We start from the raw sequence: 26,088 nt of genomic DNA, 5'->3' as shown, positions 1-26,088 counted from the left end.
GCCAAGGCGGGAAGATCATTTGAGGCTAGGAGGTTGAAGCTGCATTGAGCCATGATTGTACCACTATACTCCAGCCTGGCAACAGAGAGAGACGCTGTCTCAGAAAAATGTACAGCCTAGTGAGGATCCAACCACCCCTTTCCAATACACACACACACACACACACACACAGACACGCAGAAGCTGGGTTGGTTTTTAAATTTTTTTTTTCATCATGTCACATGCCACCTGGGTTTTTTATTCTTTGCTGTAATACATTATTGCCATCACTTCAGGCCTTCTATACATTTACCTTATCCTTGTTCATCACTGCATAATATTCCATAGTGTGGATATACTATTTCCCCTTCTATGGGGCAGTCAGGTTATTTCTAGTTTTTGCCTCTAAATGCTGCTACACAAACATACATACTCATCTAACCTTGTGTGGGTGCTTTTTTTTTTCTTGAAGAGCCAACAGGAAATGTGTTTTAAGTGTTCTAATAGCTATTTTCAAACTCTGTTCCCAAAAGACTATGACAATTTACAGCTCTTAATTTTTGAAGTGCAGTAAAGTGTTCTCTGAGGGCATTGAACTAACTAAGAACCCTCTTCTGGCTCTGCTATATGAAGCTGGGCAAAATTTTTGTGAAATGTAGAATTTCTATTTAGAATAGTGTACTCACATGTGATCATTTGGTGGGGGGGATTCGAGAGTCTGCCAATGCCTTTCAAACCCAGTGGTTTTATGGTTATGTCTTCATTTTGTTATGGTTATGTCTTCAGGAGTTGTATCCATTTCTTTCTTTGGATTAGTTTTCAGAGGAATCCAGGAACCCGGGAGGCCTATGCATTTCTGAAGAAGACAAAGACCTGTGGTCTTATTTGTTCCTTATACTTCTGAGCCTAGAGCCAGGATCAGGGTTGTAAAGGGCCAGGACCAGAAGGGCCTAGGACGTATTTCTCAGAGATTTCCAGGGTTTTGCTCTAGATGAAAAATTCCCCTTGCATTTAGTTGACTAGAACGTGAGACAGAAGCCACACCTTGGTCAAGTTGAGGTGAGCACTTGGAAAGAGCCGTGGTGATACTGACGTTTGCACTGATCACCCACCTGTCCACTCTGTTCCCAGGTGTGCCGGCATGTGAAGAATGGGGACATTCTGCTACTGAACCGACAGCCCACCCTGCACAGACCCTCCATCCAGGCCCACCGTGCCCGCATCCTGCCTGAAGAGAAAGTGCTGCGGCTCCACTATGCCAACTGCAAGGCCTATAATGCCGACTTTGATGGAGACGAGGTGAATGCCCATTTCCCCCAGAGTGAGCTGGGCCGGGCCGAGGCCTACGTCCTGGCCTGCACCGATCAGCAGTACCTTGTTCCCAAGGTAGGTCTGGCCTTGAGGCCGTTCCGTGGTCATCGTCAGCATGACTTAGCACTTTTAAGTTGGGTCCTGCCAGCCCCTAGGGTCATTGGGCAGCTCCAGGACAGGGGCACCTGGAATGGAGGGTCCTGGTTTCTCCCAGGTGGGGTTTTTAGCCCATCTAGTTGCTTAGAGGCTGGGAAATGTTTCTGTCTTGCTGCGTTGTAAAATGTAAATCAGGACAGAAATTGTGATAGCCATCCCAGAAAGCCAACCTTAATAACTGTGTAATAGGTCTTGTGTTCAGCACTGAAGTTTGGATTCTGCAACTTGGTAGCCCCCAGCCAGCATTAGCATCCCAACACTGTAATGGTTCTCATGGTCCACTGATGACTTTGATCCTTTGTTCTGACAAACACGAGTTTTAAGAAGCAGCCTAACCCCAAGAGCCCAGAAGAGATCCCCCAGCAGCCCGTGAAGGCATCTTCTTTCCTCTTTGAATCCTTTCCTTCTTTCTCCAAGTTCACTCCTCAAGGGCAACCCCACGTAGTCACAACTATCCGGAGGGACACGAGGAAAGGATAGAACTTCCTCCCCCGTCTCCTGAGCAGCTGACTCGTGGCCAAGAGTGGCAGGGGCCTGAGTTAGCATGTGCTCATGAGAGGGAGAGAGCGGGGAAAGAGGCAGGCTGCAGGGAAGAAGACAGAGTGTGTTCCAGTGCCTCCTTCACCCTCACCACCCACCCGAAGGTCTGAGTCCTCCTAAATTATAAGCCATTTGTGCCACAGTGATTCACAGTTATACATCATTCATTTGGATTGTGGTGGAGTATGAAGAATAATCGTAACGTCAAACCAAGGCTCCCATTTCCCAAGTACTTTTTCAGTGCCATACACTGTGCAGAGAGCACTTTAGAGGCTCCTCATCTCACCCTCCCCACAGTCCTTGGAGGTAGGTGCTATTCATGTCCACATTTTACACTTGAAGGATTCGTGTAACTTGTCCAAGGACACTCAGCTGAGAAGCAGGAGGAAGGACAAGGAGCTCCTGGATCATCCTAGGGTTTGTGCTGGCCGCAGGGTTGGAGAGCTCTGTGCACAGGGAGTGCCAGGGGCTGCTCAGAGATGCCTAGCGTCAGTCAGCATCCTCTGCTCCTTGGAGCTTCTCTATTCCCATCAGCCATCTGCCACTAGGGAATCAGGCAGGTGGCCAGGAGCCCGGCATCCCGGACCCTTTTCCCACCAGATGCACCACTGTGGCTTCACAGGGGTCCTGGTTGTTTGAGTTGGCCTTTCCCTTCTCTGCCCACCTTTGTTGGCTGTGGATTAGCAAAGGGACTAAATGTAGGAAGAAGTGGTGAAGGGCCTACCCAGATTACTTGGAAATTTAAAAAAAAAAAACATTTGCTAATTTGAAAAGTGGCTTTTTATGTTTTCATTTAAATAATAATGTGGCTCTGTGGTGGTGGCAGTAAAAGCTGCCGTTTTTTAAGTGAGCCACGGGCCTTAGGCACTGCTGTAAGCAGTTTGCAGGCATTCCCTTCCTTATGAGGTTGGTGTGATTTTCAGACAAGGAAACACCAAGTGAGTAATATGTCAGCCAGCAATGAGGCCAAGACTCGAACCCAGCAGCTTTGGATGACACCCAACCCCCCACCCCGCCCCCCCCACCTGTGCGCTTGGCTGTGCATGTTCTTAGCGTGTTCTTAGCCCCACTCGACAGGCAAGGCTGGTACTAAGGGAAGGCAGGTGACCCGAAGTGGCTCCCAGAACTGTGTGGGTCTCTGACTCTATAGCAGCCAAGTCATATTTCACCAGAGGGGACACAACTGGGGAGCAGCAGATGGTTTTTTGCTGGCAGAGTGACCTGAGGCATTAGCTATGTGGGGAGTTGAGGTGCTCGAAGTCCTCAGACCAACGACCTTGAATGTGCTGTGCTTGATTTTGATTGAATAAGGTGCAAAGCCGTAGGAGACTTGATGCTTACATTGTGTCCTGCAGTGGGCTGACTTATATAAATCCAAGTGGACCTCATCACGTGCTCATATGCCTCTGAGTTTTAGGTTGGGTGTACACTTACGGGAGGCAGGAGAACACAGGTAAATAAGCTTAATGTCAATAATTTATTGAAAAAAGCTTATGGGAGATGGCTTGAAGATTCTCTGTACTTTCATTCACTTTCTTTTGTCAGAGGTAAAGAGCTTTTGATTTTTGATAAATTTTATTTAGTCCTTGGTGTAAATGCCAAGAAGTGGAATCCTTATGTTTGCTAATGGTTATAAAAATGCAACATGTCTTTATTGGCAGAGTCCTAAAAGGACAAGAGCTGATTTGGTTAAACTAGGAAAACCAGTATTTTGGGGTCATTTTTCTTAATGTATCTTTATTTCCCTTAGTTTCCATATTTCTTTATAATTCAATTTCTTCTCTATTACCAGATTATCTTCCTTAAATAACGATAATACTAAATTAAAGTAAATTTTGTCATTGGTTTTATGTACTTAGTAGAGTTTTGTGGCGTCTTTTTACTTAAAATAGGAGTTGAATGGAACTCTATTTCTTTTCCATGAAAACAGTTAAACTTTTCATTTATGTGTTACTTTTTGGACTAATTTTTTTTCCTTCTGTTTATTTATTGAGGGCCCATGCTTTGTGGAAAGTTTTTAAGCAAGGCTTGAGATATGTTTCCTGACTTCTACTTAGTCAGCTAGAAAACTCAAGTTACAGGATACCCTATTCCCAAAGCATCCTGACCAGAGACATTAATTGTAATGTCATTTTGCTGTGCTATTAAGGAGAATAGTAAAGCTGACAATTTTCTGGGGTTTTGATTCGGAGATGTTCTTTCTGATCCTAAGCAGGAGTTAGGAAATTTATAAGTAGACCTTTAGTAATTGCTTTAATCAGCATTCTGCCATAGAATTTGTGATGATTGCATTGAAAGCGATTTAGCCATCAAAGTAATTGTCTAGTCATGGAAAAATCTGGGCAGAGAGAGGAAAAGGCACTGAATAAATCACAGAACCTGTAATTATGTTCTTTAAGGAAGAAAACAAAAGGAAAAATCAGTATCTGCCCCCCAAAGACTGTGAGATGAGTCCAATGCATAATACTAGCTTGGCTTTTTCCCCCAAGCAAAATAAGACCATCTAGGCAACAAGAGGTAGAGTGTAATTTTTTTAGGTACGTTATTAAGTCAAAGCCTTCATAAGAGGGGCTGTGTGCTCCATCTCATCTTGCCTTCGGTCTGTGCCACCTTTCCAGCCCATCTGTAATCGTTATCTTTGAGTTTACATAGAGCCCATCACTGTAGTGTTTAGACCATTTGACAAGGAGCTTTTTTTAGCCTTTGAGTTAGTACATGTGGTTAAATTTCTAGTGCTTCTCCCAGGCTGCATTTGTGAGTTCCCTTAGCCTTAGTTATAAAACATGACCATACTGTTGGCTAGTATTTAACAAATAATCAAATTATTAACAATCTTTATATCCAAGGCACAGGTTTTTCTCAAATTCCTATAAACATTGAAAAGTTTACAAAAGCTATATCTTAAAGAACGTCAGTGAGCATAGCTGTTTTTCCTTTAGCGTGCGTTATGTTGCTGTGAACACAGACCCGACAGATAAGGTTCAGGAGACCGGGGATCAGAATGGCTGTGAAAGTGTCAAATGAAATTAATGCACTCACCAAATCTCGGGCTTTTCATAAAAGCCTTTCTTTTTGGCATCTGGTAGATAACAGCCTTTATTAAGGGCCCACCATGAACCCTGTGCCGTATTGTGAAGAGATAACTAATAATGGCTATTCTGCCTTCTGCAGTCATGCACATCAGGCCCACTCGCAGCTCTCTTGAGGAACCTGTGCCGGAACCCCTTCCTCCCTACACTGGCCAGCTCAGCCCTCAGGCCTCAGCTGTGAAACTGCCCTTCGGAGAGGCTATTTCTGACCATCCCCCCCACCTCAAGTCTATATTATGACCCACCCTGTTATTTTCCTCTTTGGCATTTAAAACACTTTGTGATTTTGTATTTATCCGATCATTTGTTTACTGTCTAGTTCTCCTTCATCATAAAGGACCATGTCTGTTTGGTCCCCTGGAGTAGGGAAAAGCCTACCCAGTGCCTAGGCATTGAGGAGGCTCCTGATCAATATTTGTTGAGTGCATGACTGATTTACAGAAGAGCCAGGCCAGAAACGTGTGAAAAACACTAAAGCATAAAACCAAAGTATAAAAACAAGAACACAGCTGACAGCAGCCAGACCAAATTTAGGCATAAATGCCAAAAATATGCTGGAGTAACTAGAACCAGATGGGATTAAACAGAGAAGGCTTGGGGAACTGGATGAGTTTGAAGCAGTTTTGATATAGGATAGTGGGCAAATGGCAAACGTAGAAGCCAGTGCTAAACCCTGGTCATGTGCGTTGGGAAGCAGTTGGCTCCCAAGCAAGAACATAGTGAGGACGTGGGCAAGACAAGACAGGGATATAAGAAGGGCTCTTGCTAGAAAGTGGCTTCCAGGCAGGTGATTAGGGAATAGAGTTTGACTTAAGATTTATTTTCATTCTTCTTGTGTTGTCTGTTTACGCTTATAGGATGGCCAACCATTGGCGGGACTGATCCAGGATCACATGGTTTCAGGGGCAAGCATGACTACTCGGGGTTGCTTTTCACCCGGGAGCAGTATATGGAGCTGGTGTACCGAGGACTCACGGACAAAGTGGGGCACGTGAAGCTCCTTTCTCCTTCCATCCTGAAGCCCTTTCTGCTGTGGACAGGAAAACAGGTAATTGGGAGAGAACAGCCAGTGTATGTAACAAAAGGAAATAGGCCACTCATGTAAAAAGTTTTATTCTCAGAAGAGCCCAGACCAGAGACAGAGAAATGGCTAAGCTAGCAATAGTCTGACTTCCTTTCCCCTTTGTTTGGGGTTCCTGAGTCTGGGTGGCTTCAAGGGAGTGTCTAGCAAGAGTAGACTGCATAGTAGCCTGGTGTGGTGGCTCACGCCTGTAATCCCAACACTTTAGGAGGCTGAAGTGGGCGGATCACCTGAGGTTGGGAGTTTGAGACCAGCCTGGCTAACACGGTGAAACCCTGTCTCTACTAAAAATACAAAATTAGCTCGGTGTAGAGGTGTGCGCCTGTAATCTCAGCTACTGGGAGGCTGAGGCAAGAGAATCGCTTGAACCCAGGAGGTGGAGGTTGTAGTGAGTCAAGATCAGCCACTGCACTCCTGCCTGGGCAATAGAGTGAGACTCCATCTCCACACACACACACACAAAAGTAGACTGCATTGTTTCTGTCCTTTGCTTCTAACTTAAATTTAGTGTCCTCATAATACAAATATGGTGGTAATAGGCAGTGGTGCTGGTGGAGTAACAGTAATATTTGTTGGAAAGTTCCATGTGTTTGCTGAGTGCTTTAGACACATTATCTGATTTAATCCTCACAACTAATCTGCAATGCAGAAACCATTATTATCTCCATTTAGGAGATGATAAATTACATGCCCGAGACTGCAGGAGACAGATCAAACCCAGGACTTTTCAACCCTGGAAGCATCATACCATACTTCCTCTCAAAGTAACCAAATTACATGATATGTGGTGACCAAATATTGAAAAACAGTAAAATATGTTCTTCTACTGTTGCCTGAGTCTCCAAATTCAGCCTTAAGGATCAACTTCTAGTTGGCTATGTGATCTTAACCCTGTGGGTCTCAGTTCCTCATCATTTCCTGGGACAGTAGAAATTAACTTTCTAAGCTAAGTTCTGATTCTAAACATGGTTTTTCTCTTTGAAACCAGACTGACCCACAAACAAATTCTTGTGTAATATAGTCACTCTTGCCCTTTTCACCTATTTGCAAAAAAAAAGCCTCTACCAATCTTTAGAGACACACTAAAAAATCTCACCCGTGACAGAAGCAAAACCTGGACCTATTTCCTAATTTTATTTGGTACAGAGGATTTTAAAAGGATTCAAGGTGTGGCCTCTGGGCATAATGGAATTACTTTGGAAATCAGCAACCAAGATATTTGGAAAAGCCCTCAATATTTGTACTTCTAAATAACGTACTTCTTAAATAGCTCATGGGTCAAAAGAATCAAAAGGGGAATTAGAAAGCATTCTGAAGTAGATGAAATGAAAACACAACATAAAATTTGTGGGATGCCACTGAAGCAGAACTTAAGGGGGAAATTTATACATAAAATGCCTAGGTTAAAAAGAAGAAAAAGGGTCCCAAATCAATGACTTCAGCTTCAAGTTTATGATCTCTAAGGTCTCTTCCTGCTCTCCAGTTCATAGTCTGTGGACCTGGAACTTGATTTTCCTTTTTAAGCCAACCTTGCATTCCTGGATAAACCTTCCTTGGTCGTGAGGTATTATCCTTTTTGTATATTATTGAATTCAATTTGCTAATATTTTTGTCTAGAATTTTTTTACTTCTGTGTTTGTGATAGATATTGGTCCATAGTTTCATTTTCTTATAATATGTTTGTTTGGTTTTGGTATCAGGGTAATGCTGGCCTCATAGAATGAGGTGTTAGGAGGTATTTCCTCTGGTTTTCTGTAAGAGTTTGTATAGTACAGTATTCATATTATTTATTCCTTAAATGTGTTGTAGAATTCACCAGTGAAGGCATCTGGGCCTAGAGTGTCTTTGTGGGAAGGTTTTCTTTTTTTTTTTTTTTTTTTTTTTTGAGACAGAGTTTTGCTCTTGTTGCCCAGGCTCAAGTGCAATGGTGTGATCCCGGCTCACCGCAACCTCCGCCTCCCAGATTCAAGCAATTCTCCTGCCTCAGCCTCCCGAGTAGCTGGGATTGCAGGTATGTGCCACCATGCCCAGCTAATTTTGTATTTTTAGTAGAGATGGGGTTTCTCCATGTTGGTCAGGCTGGGCTCGAGCTCCCAACCTCAGGTGATCCACCAACCTTGGCCTCCCAAAGTGCTGGGACTACAGGCCTGAGCCACCGCACCCAACCTGTGGGAAGATTTTCAATTAAAATTTCTATTTCTTTAGTAGACATAGAGCTATTTTTGGTTATCTACTTCTTGAATGAGCTTTAATTGTTTGTGTTTTTCAGGGAATTTGTCCATTTCGTCGAAGTTACTGAATTTATAGGCACAAAGTTGTTCATAATGTTCCTTTGTTGACCTTTTCTATCTGTATTGCCTATAGTGGTGTCACTTCTCTCATTCCTGACATTGATAATTTGTGTCTTCTCTTTTTTCCTGATCAGTTTGCCTAGAGGTTTATCAGTTTTATTCTCAAAAAAAAAAAAAAAAAGTTTTTGGTTTTATTGACTTTTTCTGTTTTCTGTTTCGTTGATTTGAACTTTATCACTCTTCTGTTTACTTTGGTTTAATCTGCTCTTTTCTTTCCTAGTTCTTTAAGTTCTTTAAGTCAATTTGAGACCCCTTTTCTTTTTTTCAGTGTAGGCATTTTATGTATAAATTTCCCCCTTAAGTTCTGCTTAAGTAGCATCCCACAAATTAGTATGTTGTGTTTTCATTTCGTCTACTTCAGAATGCTTTCTCATTTCCCTTTTGATTTTTTTTTTTTGATCCACAAGTTATTTAGAAGTGTGTTGTTTAGTTATTTAGACATACAGATATTGAGGGCTTTTCCAAATATCTTCGTTGTTGATTTCCGGTTTAATTTCATTGTGCCTAGAGACTACACCCTGGATCCTTTTAAAATCCTTTGTACCAAATAAAATTAGGAAATAGGCCCAGGTTTTGCTTCTGTCATGGGTGACGTTTTTCATTGTATCTCTAAAGGTTGGTACAGGCTTTTTTATTTTGCAAATAGGTGAAAAGGGCAAGAGTGACTACACTACACAAGAATTTGTTCATGGTTCAGCCTGGTGCTACAGAGAAAAACCATGTTTAGAATCAGAAGATAAGGAACTTAGCTTTGGAAGTTTATTTCTACTGCCCTGGGAAATGAAGTCTTAAGAGTGTTTCTCCAGGACATTTCATACAGCCTCTTGATTGATTTTCTATTTACAAACCGAAGGTCTCTCATTATTTGTTCAAAGAGCATGCAAAGAAAGAGATTTGCCTGTCATTGCAAATCTCGAGTTTATAACTCAGTGCACATTCACAAAGTGAATACATCTTTGCAAACTCTCACCCAGATCAGAAAGTAGCATATCACCAGCACCCCCAGAAGACCCCTCCACGGCCCCTCCCAGTTTCTACCCCTCGTCAAAGGTAATTACTAACTTGACTTCCAACACTACAAACAAGTTTTGTCTTTCCTTGAAGTTTATTTAAATGAAATCTATCTTTGTGTGGTTACCCATGTTATTGTATATAGTAGCAGTTTATTTTTCATTGCTTTATAATATTCTATTGTGTGAATATGCCATCATATATTTATCCATTTTTCTATTGATACACATTTGAGTTGTCTTCACTTACCTTCATTTGGCTGTTACAAATGGGGCTACTGTGAACACTGTCGTGTGTATCTTTTGTTGAACACATATATATATTTCAGTGGGTAACTATTGAGGCATGGAATTACTAGGTCACAAGATATGTGTTTAACTTTAATAGATAGTTTCCTAAAGTTTTCCAAAATGCTTGTAATAATACACACTTCTACCAGGATGGAGTGCAGTTGTGCCATCTCAGCTCACTGCAACCTCTGCCTCCCAGGTTCAAGTCATTCTCTTGCCTCAGCCTCTCGAGTAGCTGGGATTACAGATGTGCTCCACCACACCTGGCAAATTTTTGTATTTTTAGTAGAGACGGCGTTTTTCCATGTTAGCCAGGCTGGTCTCGAACTCCTGACCTCAGGTGATCTACCCGCCTCAGTCTCCCAAAGTGCTGGGATTACAAGCATGAGCCACCTCACCCAGCTGTTGTTGTCGTTTTCTTTCTGGTTTATTTGTTTAATTTTAGCCGTTCAGGTGAGTATGTAGTGGTAGCTTACTGTTTTAATTGTCATTTCCTTAATGACAAGAGAGGTTGAGCACCTGTTCATATGCTTCTTGGCCATTTGGATATCATATTTTGTGATGTGCCTTTTCAAATCTTTTGCCTATTTTCTATGTCATTTTCTTATTGACAAATGAGAGGTTTTTTAAAAATATAATTTGGTGTAAGTCCATTAGCAGATCTATACATTGCAAATACCTTCTACTTGGTGGCTAGCCTTTTCACCTAATGCTGTTTTCTAATGATCAGAAGTTTCCAATTTATAGCTAATCTGGGCTTTTTGTGACTAGTCCTGTAGGAGCTCTTTGCCTGCCCTGAGGTCTTGTAGGTATTCCCCTCTGTTATTATCTAGTAGCTGTATTGTTTTACCTTTCACACTTAGGTCTGCTATCTGCCTAGGGATGATTTTTGTGGATGTGCATGAAGCGAGGTAGGGGTCAAGAGTCATATTTTCCCATATGGATTTCCTATCCAGTGAATGCAACATCATTTGTTGAAAAGTCCACTTCTCTACTGCTAGTACTTCTATGTCACAAACCAAATAGTAATATATGAGTGGGTCTGTTTCTGGACCCTGTTTGTTTCCATTGCACCAACAGCACACTTAATTACTGTGGGTTTATACTAAATCTTGACTTCTGATAGTACAAGTCTCCAGCTTTGTTCTTCAAGACTGCCTTGATAGGCTTTAATTACATCTCAATATACCTTTAAAAAAAACAAGACTGTCGAATATTTTGGGGTGTTTGTATTTCCATATACATTTTAAAGTCAGCTTGTAAACTTTTACATCGTGCACACAAATACCTGCTAGAATTTTTTATTGGGATTGCATTGCCTCTGTAGGTCACTTTAGGGAGAATCAGGGTATTTACACTATTGAGTCATCTAAATGATGAACATAGTATGTCCTTCAATTATGTAAAAGCCTTATACATCTTTTCATTAGATTCACTCCTGGATACTGCTATGGTAGATGATATTGTTTATTAAATTTTCTAAGTGTTTATGGTTGGTATCTGGAAATACAATTAATTTTGTATATTGTCCTTATATTTGACAAGCTTTACGAATTCAGTTATTAGATCTCTGTCCTTCAAGTTCTTTAAAACTATAAAAGTAAACAAGTTTGTTGATAAAGATAAACATAAAAGGAAAAACTCCCTCCCTCCCCAACCCCACTCTCCATATACACACATACTCTCTTAGAAAATAAATAAGAATGAGGCTGGGCATGGTGGCTTATGCCTGTAATCCCAGCACTTTGGGAGGCCACGGTGGGTGGATCACATGAGGCTAGAAGTTTGACACCAGCCTGGCCAATATGGCAAAACTCCATCTCTGCTAAAAATATAAAAATTAGCCAGGGGTGGTGGTGCACATTTGTAATCCCAGCTACTCAGAAGGCTGAGGCACGAAAATCACTTGAACCTGGGAGGCAGAGGTTGCATTGAGCTGAGATTGTGCCACCGCACTGCAGCCTGGGCAACAGAACGAGACTCTGTTTCAAAAAAAATAAAAGAAATAATAAGATCATATCATACCATCCTTGGGACTGTTCAGGAGAACCATGAACCACAATTAAATCTGACATTCAATTTTGAGCTTCTATTTACAGCCACCTATTTACCCATGACATCCTGGTACCTGAAGCATGCATTTTCCTGATCGCCAGGCACGTGGACCTCAGATTGGGCTGGTCTTTAAGATGGCTTACTCTGAACGAGCCACCAAGTCCTCCAAAGGGAACTCCATTATATCAGACAGTCTGCTTTTTCATTGGGACCACACTAACACACTCTAAATACGGCAAGAAGTTCATTTAACTGTTTTCATAGGCTATTCTGACAAATGTTTTTGTAATGGTCTTGTGACTGATTTCATTCACTGGATGTACTGGGTGCTCATTCTGTGTCTGTACATGTAGATCTGCCTCGTTCTTTTTAACCCCTCCTGTGTTGAATTCAGTGATATGGATATACCACAGATGACTTAACTGTCCCTCTGTTAGTGGATGTTTAGATTATTACCTGGTTTTTACTATTCTAAACAGTGCTATGGTGAACACCCATTTCTGTATATGTTAGTGTACTTTCATTGACATATCTTTTTGTTATTATTATTATTGTAGAGCTGGGGTTTCACTGTGTTGCCCCGGCTGGTCTCGAACCCCTGGCCTCAAGTGATCCTCCTGCCTTAGCCTCCCAAAGTGCTGAGATTACAGGCATGATCCACCATGCCTGGCCAAGTATATGTTTTAGATAAATTCTTAAAGTACAGTTGCTGGGTCAAAGGATATAGACATTTCAGTACATTTTTTTAAATCCATTTTATTTTTAAGACTTTTTTTAAGGTTAATACAGGCTTAGTATAAATAATAATTCCCATAGATATTGCTGCCCTTCTTGGTTTAAGAAAACATTGCAGATTTTTTCTCCCTAGCATAGTTTATGACCAGAAAGTAAATTATACATTTCTAGAATGTTAGTGCAAGAGGAGACTTCAGTTCCTCTTGTCTGGGTCCCTTATGTTTTTTTTTCATTGAGATATAATTCATATTCAACATAAAATTTACCATTTTATGAGGTAGGAGGATTGCTTGTGGCAACACAGTGAGACCCCCATCTCTATTAAAAAAAAAAAAAAATAGGCTGGGCGAGGTGGCTCACGCCTGTAATCCCAGCACTTTGGGAGGCCAAGGTGGCCGGATCACGAGATCAGGAGTTTGAGACCAGCCTGACCAACCTGGTGAAACCCTGTCTCTACTAAAAATACAAAAATTATCCAGGCATGGTGGCACGTGCCTGTAATCCCAGCTACTCAGGAGGTTGAGGCAAAAGAATCGCTTGAACCCAGGAGGTAGAGCTTGCAGTGAGCCAAGATCGCGCCATCGCACTCCAGCCTGGGCGACAAAGCAAGATTCCGTCTCAATAAATGAGTGGAATGGAATGGAATGGAATGGAATGGAATGGAATGGAATGAGATGGAGATGGAGGTGGAGGTGGAGGTGGAGATGGAGATAGATGAGATGGAGATGGAGGTGGAGATGGAGATAGATGGAGATGAGATGGAAATGGAGATGGAGATAGATGGAGATGAGATGGAGATGGCGATGGAGATAGATGGAGATGAGGTGGACATGGAGATGGAGATAGATGGAGATGAGATGGAGATGGAGATAGATGGAGATGAGATGGAGATGGCGATGGAGATAGATGGAGATGAGGTGGACATGGAGATGGAGATAGATGGAGATGAGATGGAGATGGAGATAGATGGAGATGAGATGGAGATGGCGATGGAGATGTAGATGTAGATGGAGATAGATGGAGATGGAAATGAAAATGGTGGCACACGCCTATAGCCCTAGCGACTTGGGAGGCTGAATATAAGGCTGCAGTCAGCTATGATTGTGCCACAGCACTCCAGCCTAGGTGACAGAGCAAGACCCTGTCTCTTTTTTTTTTTTTTTTTTAAGGACCATTTCAAAGTGTATAAGTCGGTTTTTAGTGTATTCACTATGTTGTGCAACCATCATCACAGTGTAATGCCAGAACATTTCCATCACTCCAAAAAGATGATGTGTACTAATAGGTATAGCAGTCAGTCCCAATTCCTCCTTCCTTCTCATCCCCTGACAACTACTTTTTACCCGTATGAATTAAGCCTGTTTTGGACATTTCACGTAAGTTGTATCAAACAATATGTAGCCTTTTATGACTTATTTCTTTTACTTAATGTTTTCCAGTTCCATCCATTTTGTAGTGTGTAATAGTACTTTATTCCTCTTTATGGATGAATAACATTCCATTGTTTTCTCTGTATCCATTTGTCAGTTGATAAATGGATACTTTGGATTGTTTCCATTTTTTGGATACTACAAATAAACCTGCAATGAACATTTGTGTACCAGTTTTTGTATGAACATGTGTTTTCAGTTTTCCTGGGTATATGCCTAGAAGTAGAATTGCTGCATCATATAGTAATTCTATATTCAACTTTTCTGAGGAACTTTCAAACTATTTTTCAAATCAGCTGTACTATTTTACATTTCTACTAACGATGTGTGAAGGTCTCAGTTACTCCACATTTTCACCAACACTTATTTTTTGTTCTTTTTTTTCCTTTATAGATTCTACTTCTAATTCTGGTTCTATTTCTACCACTGCTGCCGTTACTTCCTCCACTGAAGTCTTGAACCCCTGAAAGTCATACTTAAGGGTTGGAATCAACTTGTTCCAAACTCCTGTTAATATTGATATTCCTCCCATGAATCACAAATTTTTTAATGACATCTAGAATGGTGAATCATTTCCAGAAGGTTTTCCATTTACTTTGCCCATATGCTTCAGAAGAATCACTATCTATGGCAGCTATAGCCTTAATGAAATGTAGTTCTTAAATAATAAGGCTCAAAAGTCAAAATAACTCCTTTATCCGTGGGCTGCAGAATGGATGTTGTGTTAGCAGGCATGAAAACAGCATTAATTTCCTTGCATATCTTCAGAGCTCTTGGGTGACCAGATGCATTGTCAGTGAACAGTAGTAATATTTTGAAGGAACCTTTTTTTCAGAGCAGTAGGTCTCAACAGGGACTTGAAATATTCAGCAAAACATGCTGTAAACAGATGTGCAGTCACCCAGGCTTTGTTGTTCCACTTATAGGCACAGGCAGAGTAGATTTAGCATAATTCTTAAGGGCCCTAGGATTTTTCACAATGGTAAATGTTCATTGGTTTCAACTTAAAGTCACCAGCTGCATTAGCCCCTAACAGGAGAGCCAGACTGTGCTTTGAAGCTGTGAAGCCAGACTTCTCTCTAGCTGTGAAAGTCCTATAGATGGCATCTTCTTCCAACAGAAGGCTCTTTCATCTACATTGCAAATCTGTTGTTTAGTGCAGCAACCTTCATCAGTGATCTTAGCTAGATCTTCTTCTCGCTTAGCACTAGCTTCTTTTTTTTTTTTTTCTTTTTGAGATGGATTCTCGCTCTGTTGCCCAGGCTGGAGTGTAATGGCGCGATCTCGGCTCACTGCAACCTCCAATTCCCTCGTTAAAGCAATTCTCCTGCCTCAGCCTCCCGAGTAGCTGGGATTACAGGCATGTGCCACCATGCCCAGCTAATTTTTGTATTTTTAGTAGAGACAGGGTTTCACCATGTTGGCCAAGATGGTCTCGATCTCCTGACCTTGTGATCCGCCCACCTCAGCCTCCCAAATTGCTGGGATTACAGGTGTGAGCCACTGTGCGCCTGGCCATTTTTTTTTTTTTTTAATAAATTTGAGATGGAGTCTCGCACTGTTACCCAGGCTGGAGTGCAGTGGTGCAATCTCAACTCACTGCAACCTCCACCTCCCAAGTTCAAGTGATTTCTTCTGCCTCAGCCTCCCTGGTAGCTGGGATTACAGGCGTGCACCACCATGCCCGGCTAATTTTTGTATTTTTAGTAGAGACGGGGTTTTACCATGTTGGCCAGGCTGGTCTCAAACTCCTGAGCTCAGATGATCCACCCACCTCGGCCTCCCAAAGTTCTGGGATTACAGGCGTGAGTCACCACACCCGGCCAGCACTAGCTTCTTTACCTTGTGCTGAGATGTTATAAAGACAGCCTGTTTCCTTAAGCCCTGTGAACCAGCCTCTGCTAGCTTGAAACTTCTTCTGCAGCTTCCTCACCTCTCTCAGCCTTCATAGAATTAAAGAGAGTTAGGGCGTTGCTGTGAATTAGGATTAAGCTTTGGCTTACAGGAATGTTGTGGCTGGTTTGAGCATCTATCCAGACCATTAAAATTTTCTCCCTATCAGCAATAGGGTTGTTTTGCTCTCTTACCATTCACATATTCACTGAAGTGGCACTTCTAATTTCTTTCGAGAACATTTCCTTTGCATTTATAGTTTGGCTGTTTGGCACAAGAGGCCTAGCTGTCAGCCTGTCTCAGCCTCACTAAGCTTAATTGTTTCTAGCTTCGGCGTTAAAGTGAGAGACCTGTGAGTCTTCCTTTCACTTGAATACTTAGAGGCCACTGTAAGGTTATTAACTGGTTTAATTCCAATATTGTTGGGTCTCAGAGAATAGGGAGGCCCAAGGAGAGAGAGAAAGAGAGAGACAGACAGACAGACAGACATGGGGGACAGCCGGTTGGTGGAGCAGTCAAAATACCAACATTTAGAGATTAGGTTTGCCGTCTTATAAGATGTGCCAGCCTGGGGTGTCCCAAAACAACAACAGAAACATCAAAAATCACTGATCAGAGATCATCATAACAGATACAGTAATAATGAAAAAGTTTGAAATATGGTGAGGATTACCAAAATGTGACACAGAGACACAAAGTCAGCACTTTCTGTTGGAAAAATGGTGCTGGACCTGCTCCACACAGGGTTGCCGTTAACCTTCCATTTGTAAAACACCATGTTATCTGCAAAGGAGAACAAAATGAGATATGCCTGTATTTAGATCCTCTTTCTTTCAAGTATGTTAGACTTTTTGATGTACAAGTTTTGCACTTCTTTGCCTAAATTTATTCTTTTTTTTTTTTGATGCTAATGTAAATGGAACTCTTTTTTTTTTTTTTTTTTTTTTTTTGGCAGGGGAGTGGGGGAACAGAGCTTCACTCTTTGCTTCCCAGGCTGGAGTGCAGTGGCGTGATCTCGGCTCAGTGCAACCTCCGCCTCCCCAGTTCAAGCAATTCTCCTGTCTTAGCCTCCCGAGTAGCTGGGATTACAGGCACCCGCCACCATGCCCAGCTAATTTTTGTATTTTTAGTAGAGACGGGATTTCACCATGTTGGCCAGGTTGGTCTCAAACTCCTGACCTTAGGTGATCCGCCTGCCTTGGCCTCGCAAAGTGCTGGGATCACAGGCGTGAGCCACCACACCTGGCCGGAACTTTTTCTTAATTTCATTGTCAGATTGTTCATTGCTAATATATAGAAAGAGAATTAATTTTTATATGTTGATCTTGTATCCTTCAGCTTTGAAGAAGTCATTTACAAGCTCTAATAATTTGTTTTGTTGGCACTTAAGGATTTTCTCTCTATAATATCATGCCATCTGCAAATGTAGTTGTACTTCTTTCTCTCTAATCTGGATGTCTTTTATTTCTTTTCTTGCCTAATTGCCCTGGCTAGCACCTCTAGTACATTGTTGAATAGAAATGGCAAGCGTAGATATCCTTGTCTTGGTCCTGACTTTAGGCAGAAGGCACCCAGTCTTCCATCATTGAGCATGTTAGTGGTAGGTTTTTCATAGGTGCCTCCCTTTATTAGGTTGGTGACGTCTCCTTCTGTTCCTAGTCTGTTGAGTATTTTTATCCTGAAAGGGTGTTGGAGTTTATCAAATGCTCTTCTGCCCCCTTGATTTTATAGATGAAGTGGCAGGTCATATTTCCCTGCCCTTGTATGGGTGTGTTTCTGTTACCTTTCACACCAAGTTCCAGTCTTGATTATGCCTAGCCTAGGGGGTCCCCACTGTGCATGTGGCACCTTGGTTGAGGTGCAGCTTGAAGTAGGCACCCCAGGGAAGCGTCACTGTCCTGCCTTTGCTCCTTCACCCCACTCACCGCACAGTGCTGGCCTTCCATGGAGCTGAGGCATGGAGAGTGTGGGTCATAACCTTTCTGGTCATCTTCTGCTGAGAAAACGGAATATTTTCTGCTCTCCTGCTCTCTTTAATGATGCTGTTGTCCATTGTCCCCTGCTGCTGGTGCACGTGGGTGAAAAGGCAGCTGCTCTTATAACTGCCCTGTCCCGTTGCCCACTCTTTTTTTTTTTTTGAGGCAGAGTCCCACTCTCTCACCCAGGCTGGAGTGCAGTGATGTGATCTTGGCTAACTACAGTCTCTGCCTTCTGGATTCAAGCAATTATCGTGCCTCAGCCTCCTGAGTAGCTGGAAGTATAGATGCATGCCACCATGCCCGGCTAAATTTTGTATTTTTGGTAGAGACGGGGTTTCACCATGTTGGCCAGGATGGTCTCGATCTCTTGACCTCGTGATCCGCCGGTCTCAGTGCTGGGATTACACGCGTGAGCCACGGCGCCCTCGTTGCACACATCTAAAGACACTACTTTGTGGGGCCTGCTGCAGGCACATTAAGCACTGTTGATGGCGGTTAGTCTCCCAGCCCTGGAGCCTGTCACACCTGCCCGTCTGCCCCTGCCCTGCTTCATCTCTGGGAATGTGTGCACCTGCATTCAGCCCTTCTGTAGCCAACTTTGGTTATCTCCAGATAAAGCTGTGTCCCTTTGAGCTCTCTGCAGAGCAGCTGCTTGAGAAAGTGCTTCTCTTGGCTTCCTGTTAGCAATTGCTTGTTGGGTGGATGTCCCCTCTGAGGGATCCAACTGGGGCCGGGGAAAGATTCCTTGGCCTTTCAGTAGCTATAATTAATTCCAGTCATAGTAAAGAAATATCTGAGTATGTGGCATAAAATGAAAACACTTTACTTTTTCCTCTCCTTCCTTTGGTCTATTTAGGAATTTATTCAAGTCTAGGGGATTATTCACTTTAAGAACTATTTTAGAGAGTAAAAATCCCAGTGAAATTCTTTCTCGTGTATTTTTGTTTTCATTCCTCATTGGTTTAAATAAAAACTGAGATCACCTTGTCCTATGGAGGTGGACCTGTCTGTTTTTCTTGCCATACCTGAGATCATCAGAAATGGCATTGCGAGGGCAGGAGGTCCTGAAAGGGAAGTTCTCAACTCTTCTTTTTGCCGTCAGTTTGTCCTCTTTTTGCCATCACTTTTCTTTTTGCCATCAGTTTGTCCTCTTTTTCTTTGCAGGTTGTGTCAACGCTGCCCATAAATATAATCCCAGAGGACCACATCCACCTGAATTTATCTGGAAAGGCAAAAATCACCGGGAAAGCCTGGGTGAAGGAAACTCCTCGATCCATTCCTGGCTTTAACCCTGACTCAATGTGCGAGTCCCAGGTATGGCTGTCCAGCTGTGTGGAGTGGAGACTTGTAGTCCTGGGGTTAGACAGATTGGTTTAAAACGGAGACAGAAATGGAGGCACATTCACAGAAGCAGGTACTGTGCCTCAGAAGAGAAGGCGTTGTGCCTGAGTTGGTGTCAGCTTTTGTTTTGGAAAGGTTTAGGGTTGATCTCCAGCATTTGACCCTCAGTATAAAACTCACAACCAGTTTAGGAAGGCTTCTCCTGCAAAAAGGCTGAAATTGATTATGCAAAGGTTGGCAACGCAGAGTCCTGTTTTCCCGCAAGACTGCTGAGTGGCTTGAGATAAACTGGTGTAAGACTCCACACCCCAAACTCTGAGCCTTAGGAACCAGGCCGCAAAAGGGCAGGTCCAGGGCAGAGAGAGCTGTCCACACTGAATATTTCCAAGGCCTCTGCGTGTTCCCTGTGGAGAAGTCTTTCCAGGTCCCCAGTGCACAACGTGTTATCGCAGAGTCTTAATGGACAGTCCATTCACCCCTGAAACTGCCAGGTTTCTTTTCCTTTATAGACCATATGCTTCATGGATGCTACATTATGCAGCTAGAAATGCTTTTCTTTTCATTAGCTTCTAATGCTTTAACCCAGCTTTGAGGGTAACCTGAAGGCCTGAATAACCCACATTCAGGCCTTAGAGGGTGTTATGAAGATTTTGTTGTTACTCCCAGGCTTCAAGGGAGGAAGTACCTAGGCCAGAGGCACAGTTACGAGGTTGAAGCTCACCACTTCAGGAAGACCTTGTGGCTAGAAGCTCCCATGTGCAGTCACAGGTCTTTGTCAAGGATACTTGACCTCAAGTCAGCATGGGTCGGTGTGGGGAGTAGGGGATATAAAACACATGGAGAGAAAGAGTGTGGGTGTGTATGTCTATGTGGTATAGTCCCTGAAGGGAACTGTATATGCTGGTCTGTATATGCTTGCCTCCATTATATTAAAAAATAATAATATATAGAGGGAGAAAATACTAGTTTCACATATGCCCTACTTTTTTTCCATGAAGGATTCTAGGCGGGTCACAGTAGAGGGACTTGTACAACGAGGGTGAGACACGGAGTAGCGGGTGGGTGGCTCCCACAGGAGGCATCGCCCGCAACCCGGCATTGGTGGCCTTGCCCTCCGCAGGTGATCATCAGGGAAGGGGAGCTGCTCTGCGGAGTGCTGGACAAGGCGCACTACGGGAGCTCTGCCTACAGCCTGGTCCACTGCTGCTATGAGATCTATGGAGGCGAGACCAGCGGCAAGGTTCTAACCTGCCTGGCCCGCCTCTTCACTGCCTACCTGCAGCTCTACAGAGGCTTCACGTTGGGTAAGTGCCAGGCTCGCTGCCCTGGGGCAGTGACCAGTCAGCGCAGCCGCCTGGCCATCTCCCAGGCCCAGGGCAGAGAGAGCCGTCCACACTGAAGATTTCCAAGGCCTCTGCGTGTTCCCATTGCAGAAGACTTTCCAGGTCCCCAGTGCACCACGCTTTATCACAGGGTCTTAACAGATAGTCCATTCACCCCCAAAACTGCCAGGTTTCTTTTCCTTTATAGACCATATGCTTCATGTGTGCTACATTACGCAGCTAGAAATGCTTTTCTGTGTCCTCTCAGGGGAAGAAGCTGGGAAGCAACTAGGCTCCTCCTACAAAGGCGCCCTCACTTGGCCACCCCTCTCCTCCACAGCCAGTGTTTATTCCCCTTCACAGTGCAGAACGGCACCCTTGTGCCCATTTCCATTCTGTTCCTTTCCTAACCCCCCCCTTTACAAGTTTCTGTCCTCGGACTGATTTCTCATACTCGTACAACCCCATTCCCTGCTACACAAGTGCCCTTTCAGAATTCTCGGGGCCCATCCCACTCCACAGAGGGGCTTCCCTGTTGTCAGAACTGCCCACTGCCGGCCAGGCGCGGTGGCTCACACCTGTAATCCCAGCACTTTGGGAGGCCGAGGTGGGCAGATCACTTGAGCCCAGGAGTTCGAGACCAGCGTGGCCAACATGGAGAAACCCCGTCTCTACTAAAAATACAAAAATTAGCCAGGTGTCGTGGCATGCACCTGTAATCCCAGCTACTCAGGAGGCTGAGGCGGGAGAATTGCTTGAACCCAGAAGGCAGAGGTTGCAGTGAACCAAGACTGCACCATTGCACTCCAGCCTGGGTGATAGAGCAAAAGAACTGCCCACACCTTCCCACTGCAGCGGGGTCATCAGCACTCTTGGAAACACTATGCTGGGCAAACCTGTCGGGGTGATCCTAAGACAGGAAGAGGAACTACCTTGTTTGCACCCCAGAAATGAGAGCACACTGTTTTAGGAAAATGGCTTTGATAAAGAGCCTTCACCTTGGGTGAGTGCTGGGCTCACTGCCCTGGGGCTCCCCTGAAGCAGTCACCTGGCCCCTTCTAGTGTGGGCTCGAGATCAGATCTGTCCAAAGGCTCAGCCTCTGGCCAGGCTTATGGAGGATGCTGCACCTCCATGTACACAGAGCAGGGTCCAGCCCTTCCACAGTCCCGTTAGGGGGATGCGAGATGCTGCATGTCAGGCATGCACCGCGGTGTGCATAGGCGTTGTCTGGTTCGTGGTGGAAGTAAGGCTCCTCTGCTTCACAGACCCACTCGTGTGCAGACAGAGTAGGAGTCTCAGCGTCGGGCCTGTGGACCTGCACCTGCTGCAGCTAGAGTTTGTTCATTGGCCCACACTGGGGCCTGCATTATACATTTTATTCTATTTTAATTGTATCATATATTTAATTATGGAAAGGTTAAAAAAAAAGCATACGTGAAGATAATTTAAAATCACCCAGCATGCATTTGTCAGAGATAACCACTAATAGTAATCTGATGTTTGTTTTTCTAGACTTTTCTAGTACAAATACATTTGGAAAAAGTGGGATCCTACGCTACATACTCTACTTCCCTTACCCACCCACCCACCAAATGTCCAAATGTATTTATAAACGTCCTTTGGGATCAGCTAATACAAATCTACATCCTCATGTCTGGTAACTACAGATTATTCCATTCTTATGGATATATCATAGTTTATTTAACCAGTTCCTATAATTAAACATTTAGGCTGCGTCTAGATTTTCACATTATTGCTGGGATGAGCATCCTTGAAGAAACATCTTGGCTTATATGTCCCATTATTTTACCAGGATAAGGATTATAAGTGAAGTCTGTTTGGCAGCTGAAACTCACCTTCCCGTATCTTAATTCCACTAAGAGACCTGAGCCACTTCTGGGGACATCTGTGTCCAAGATCACCCACTTCCAGTTGGGAACCAGACTAGAGTCCCTTCCAGGACAACCAAAGAAAGTGAAGCATGATGACTACACCTCATGAAATGTATATTTCAATTTCAAATGGTGACCTAGAATAAGCACAAGGATTTCTGCTAACTAGAAAAAATCAGAGCGCTTTTGAAACAAAAATAGAGGAAGATCCCACACCCAGCTCATCATGAGGAACAAACTTAACAAAGGTGCCAGGCTTTAGCTCTGCTCAGTGCATGGTACAAAGAGCAGTTGGTCCCTTGAGTGTGAAGATGATCCAGAGGCTCAGGGCTGCAAGAGGAAGCAGGGCCAAGCTGGGAGTGGGGCTACGAGGGGGAACAGGCGAGAGATTGACTTCAGTCCAGCCCATCTCAGCCAGCGGGGTCCATAAAGGGCAGAGCTCGACGGCCTGGAGCTGACCCCATGGGAATGCCCACTTTCATGGTGTGGCCTGCTTACAGAGGAACTGTTTCTTTCCCCTTCTGTTCACACATGTTCTTAGAAGCCCTCCAGGACCTTGCATTAGGAATTCCAAATATTTCAGCCCCATCTTTTGAACAGTACACCTGCTGTTTTCCTTCCCACTCAGATCTTGGCTGAGGGACTTTTGAGTCCAGTAGCACTTACAGTCACAGAAAAGAACTAGTTTTGGCCAGGCGCAGTGGCTCACTCCTGTAATCCCAGCACTTTGGGAGGCCGAGGCAGGTGGATCATGAGGTCAAGAGATCGAGACCATCCTGGCCAACATTGTGAAACCCTGTCTCTACTAAAAATACAAAAATTAGCTGGGCATGGTGGCGTGCACCTGTAGTCCCAGCTACTGGAGAGGCTGAGGCAGGAGAATCATTTGAACCTGGGAGGCGGAGGTTGCAGTGAGCCAAGATCACGCCACTGCACTCCAGCCTGGGCAACAGAGCAAGACTCTGTCTCAAAAAACAAACAAAAACACTAGTTTGATCAAGAGTTGATGTGGAAAGACCTACTGCTGCCCAGGATGAGGAATTCCTCAACCCTTTGAGCCAGAAGGGCAGGCTTCACTGAAGTGACCCAGGCTGTCATCCTCCTGAAGCAATGCTGAGGGACCTGCGGTGGTGGTCCTTGTCACCCAGGCTTGGGTGTGTCTGTGTGTGTGCCTACACAGGTATACTCAGCTACGTAGGGTGGCCCCTGTGACATGTGACTTCTGGGACCCCAGACTGAGATGTTCTGTCTCTCTCTTTCTTTTCCCTGAGCTTATCTTTTCCTCCAAAACCTCTTCTTCACCTTCAGCCTATTCATCCAACACATATCTATGGAATGGAGATAGTATAGCTGGTGGCTAAGAACATGAATTTGGGACCCAGGCCTGGGTTTACTTTCTACCCAAATGACCACGAGAAAGTAGCCCAATTTTGAACCTGAGTTTTGTCATTTGTAAAATGGGGATTATAAGGTTTAGGCTCTGGTAAGCACCTAAGAGATGCTGGCAATCTGTTAATAATAATGTTAATATCATCTTCATTACTCAGGTATTTCCTGCATCTGTGGCACTGGGCTCTGTGCTCTGGCCTTACTGAGTTTAGTCTGGTGGGAGAAATCAGGCCTGAGGTCCCCTACAAGCTTGTCTGTTTCACTTCACAGGCGTGGAAGACATTTTGGTGAAGCCAAAGGCAGATGTCAAGAGGCAACGTATCATTGAAGAATCCACCCACTGCGGGCCCCGGGTAAGGAGGGACTTCGAGGCCGTGGCCTGCCCTAGAGGGGTGAAGTGTGTGCCGAGTCAAAACCCACACCCTCCTCGTTTGTCCTCAGCCTCCGATGTGTTTCTGATCTCATTCTAGGCTGTCAGGGCTGCATTAAACCTGCCAGAAGCCGCATCCTATGATGAGGTCCGAGGAAAATGGCAGGATGCCCATCTGGGCAAGGACCAGAGGGATTTTAACATGATTGATCTGAAGTTCAAGGAGGAAGTGAACCATTACAGCAATGAGATTAACAAGGTTAGCCCAGCATTGCATGCATTTATCCCCACCACTATGAATGCTGATTTTTTTAGAAATTACATTTTGATTCTCGCTCAGGCCCTACGGAGCACTTTGGCTGTTTTAACAGCTGACTAGGTGAGACGCGAGGTGGGATGGGTAGAACTCGTTCTTTTGAAGGGCCCAGGGCATTGTTCCCTGCCCCAGTTAGGGTCTATACAGGCCTGGGAATAGTGCCGAGAGAGAATGCTTTGTGCTGTTTTTCTTTTTAAATGTTTTTATTTTGGGGTGACTGCATTAAAGGGGCTGAATGGGGCCACCAGGGGTGAATAAGCAGGGTGAGGGACCCAGATCGCCCCTGCTGTTCGTGCAGCGGAGCCAGGAGTGAAGGCTCAGGTTCCAGTCCTGGCTCTGCCTTGAACTTGCTGTGTGACCTTGGGCAAGTGAGATAACCAGTCCCTGCCTTGGTTTCCTCACCTGGAAGTGGGGCTGTGAGGGGCACCACCTCACAGGGCTGCAGAGAGGCTTCAGGAGCTACTAGTACACAATGCCAAGCCAGTTCCTGGGCAGTTGAGAAAGGAGAGGGAAATCTCTGCATGAGCTGAAACCACAGCCTGCTTTTCCCTGCCTTTCTGCCCCAGAGCCAGGGTTCTCCATCCTGCTGCTTGGAGGAGCTGGCCTGGCCCTCACCCTGCCTCCTGGGCCCTGGGGCCCAGCCTGAGGAGTGGGGAGGAGGAGGCAATGCCAACGCTCATCGAAAGTCAAAGTTCGTCTGTAGTGCTCTCTTGCCTGGCTTTTAGCATCCCTTAGGCTGCTGAGAAGACCGACCTCACATGGGGACAGGTTCCATCCTTGAGGGGTTTTGTTGACAGGAGCTTTCCTAGCACCTCCCTGAGAACCAGGAAGCTCAGCTTCTAGGGCTGACTGGGAATGCCAGGAGTAGGGACGTTGTCTTCAGATGCATCTCAGAATGGTTCCTTGTCCCTCCAGTTACCCTCTTCCCACCACCTCCGCCCACCCTGGCTCTGTCCTGTGTTGGGCTGAGTCTGTGGAATTCCAGGCACAGGCTAGAAGCCCCAGACTCAGAGCCCCCTTCTCAGCATCTCCCCAGGATCCCCCTGAAGGGGCATGCTTGGTTTTGCTGGCTCTTGAGCTAAGACAGAGCTTCCTACATGGGGCTTGGGTGGCATGTTCCTAAATGTGACATGATGCGGATGTTGGTATTCACACTGGGAGAGGACCCAGGCCAGGCTCTGCTGGGCGAATCAAGGGCATCACCTTAAATTTTATTCTTCTCCAGCTTCTTGTTAGAATCACGAACTGGATCTGCCAGCCCCTCTGCTTCTCGTTTTCCTTCTCCCTTTTTGCTGCTCTTTGGCCAATGCATGAAACCTCGGGGATCCTGGCAGAGGAAGTCCAGCGAGTGCAGGGCAGGGAGCACCTGTTTGACCTCTCAGGGGTTCCAGGGAAGGATTAATGCTGAATGAGGGTTTCTCTTACCTCGAGTGGGATTTGGTACTTAGGTCTGAATGAATATTCTGGCTGTATTGCTTCTGCCTCCTGGATTTACATCCTGATTCTGGGATTTTTAAAGAAGGTGAAGTCACTGACCACTGTGCTGATTTAATCTGC

General features: G+C 44.4%; 1 protein-coding gene across 1 annotated transcript in view; it reads left to right on the top strand.

Annotated features, from left to right (window-relative positions):
• Positions 1-26,088, top strand: part of POLR1A (RNA polymerase I subunit A) — a 79,970-nt gene that overhangs the window by 31,086 nt on the left and 22,796 nt on the right. Inside the window, 7 exon segments of the mRNA XM_055243591.2 lie at positions 1,111-1,365; positions 5,933-6,002; positions 6,005-6,123; positions 19,065-19,214; positions 20,362-20,545; positions 24,116-24,198; positions 24,316-24,474. Coding sequence (XP_055099566.1) covers positions 1,111-1,365; positions 5,933-6,002; positions 6,005-6,123; positions 19,065-19,214; positions 20,362-20,545; positions 24,116-24,198; positions 24,316-24,474 — 1,020 coding nt within the window.

This window comes from Symphalangus syndactylus, chromosome 14, assembly GCF_028878055.3.
Source record: "Symphalangus syndactylus isolate Jambi chromosome 14, NHGRI_mSymSyn1-v2.1_pri, whole genome shotgun sequence".
Taxonomy (NCBI): domain Eukaryota; kingdom Metazoa; phylum Chordata; class Mammalia; order Primates; family Hylobatidae; genus Symphalangus; species Symphalangus syndactylus.
This window is presented reverse-complemented; position numbering and strand designations above follow the sequence as displayed.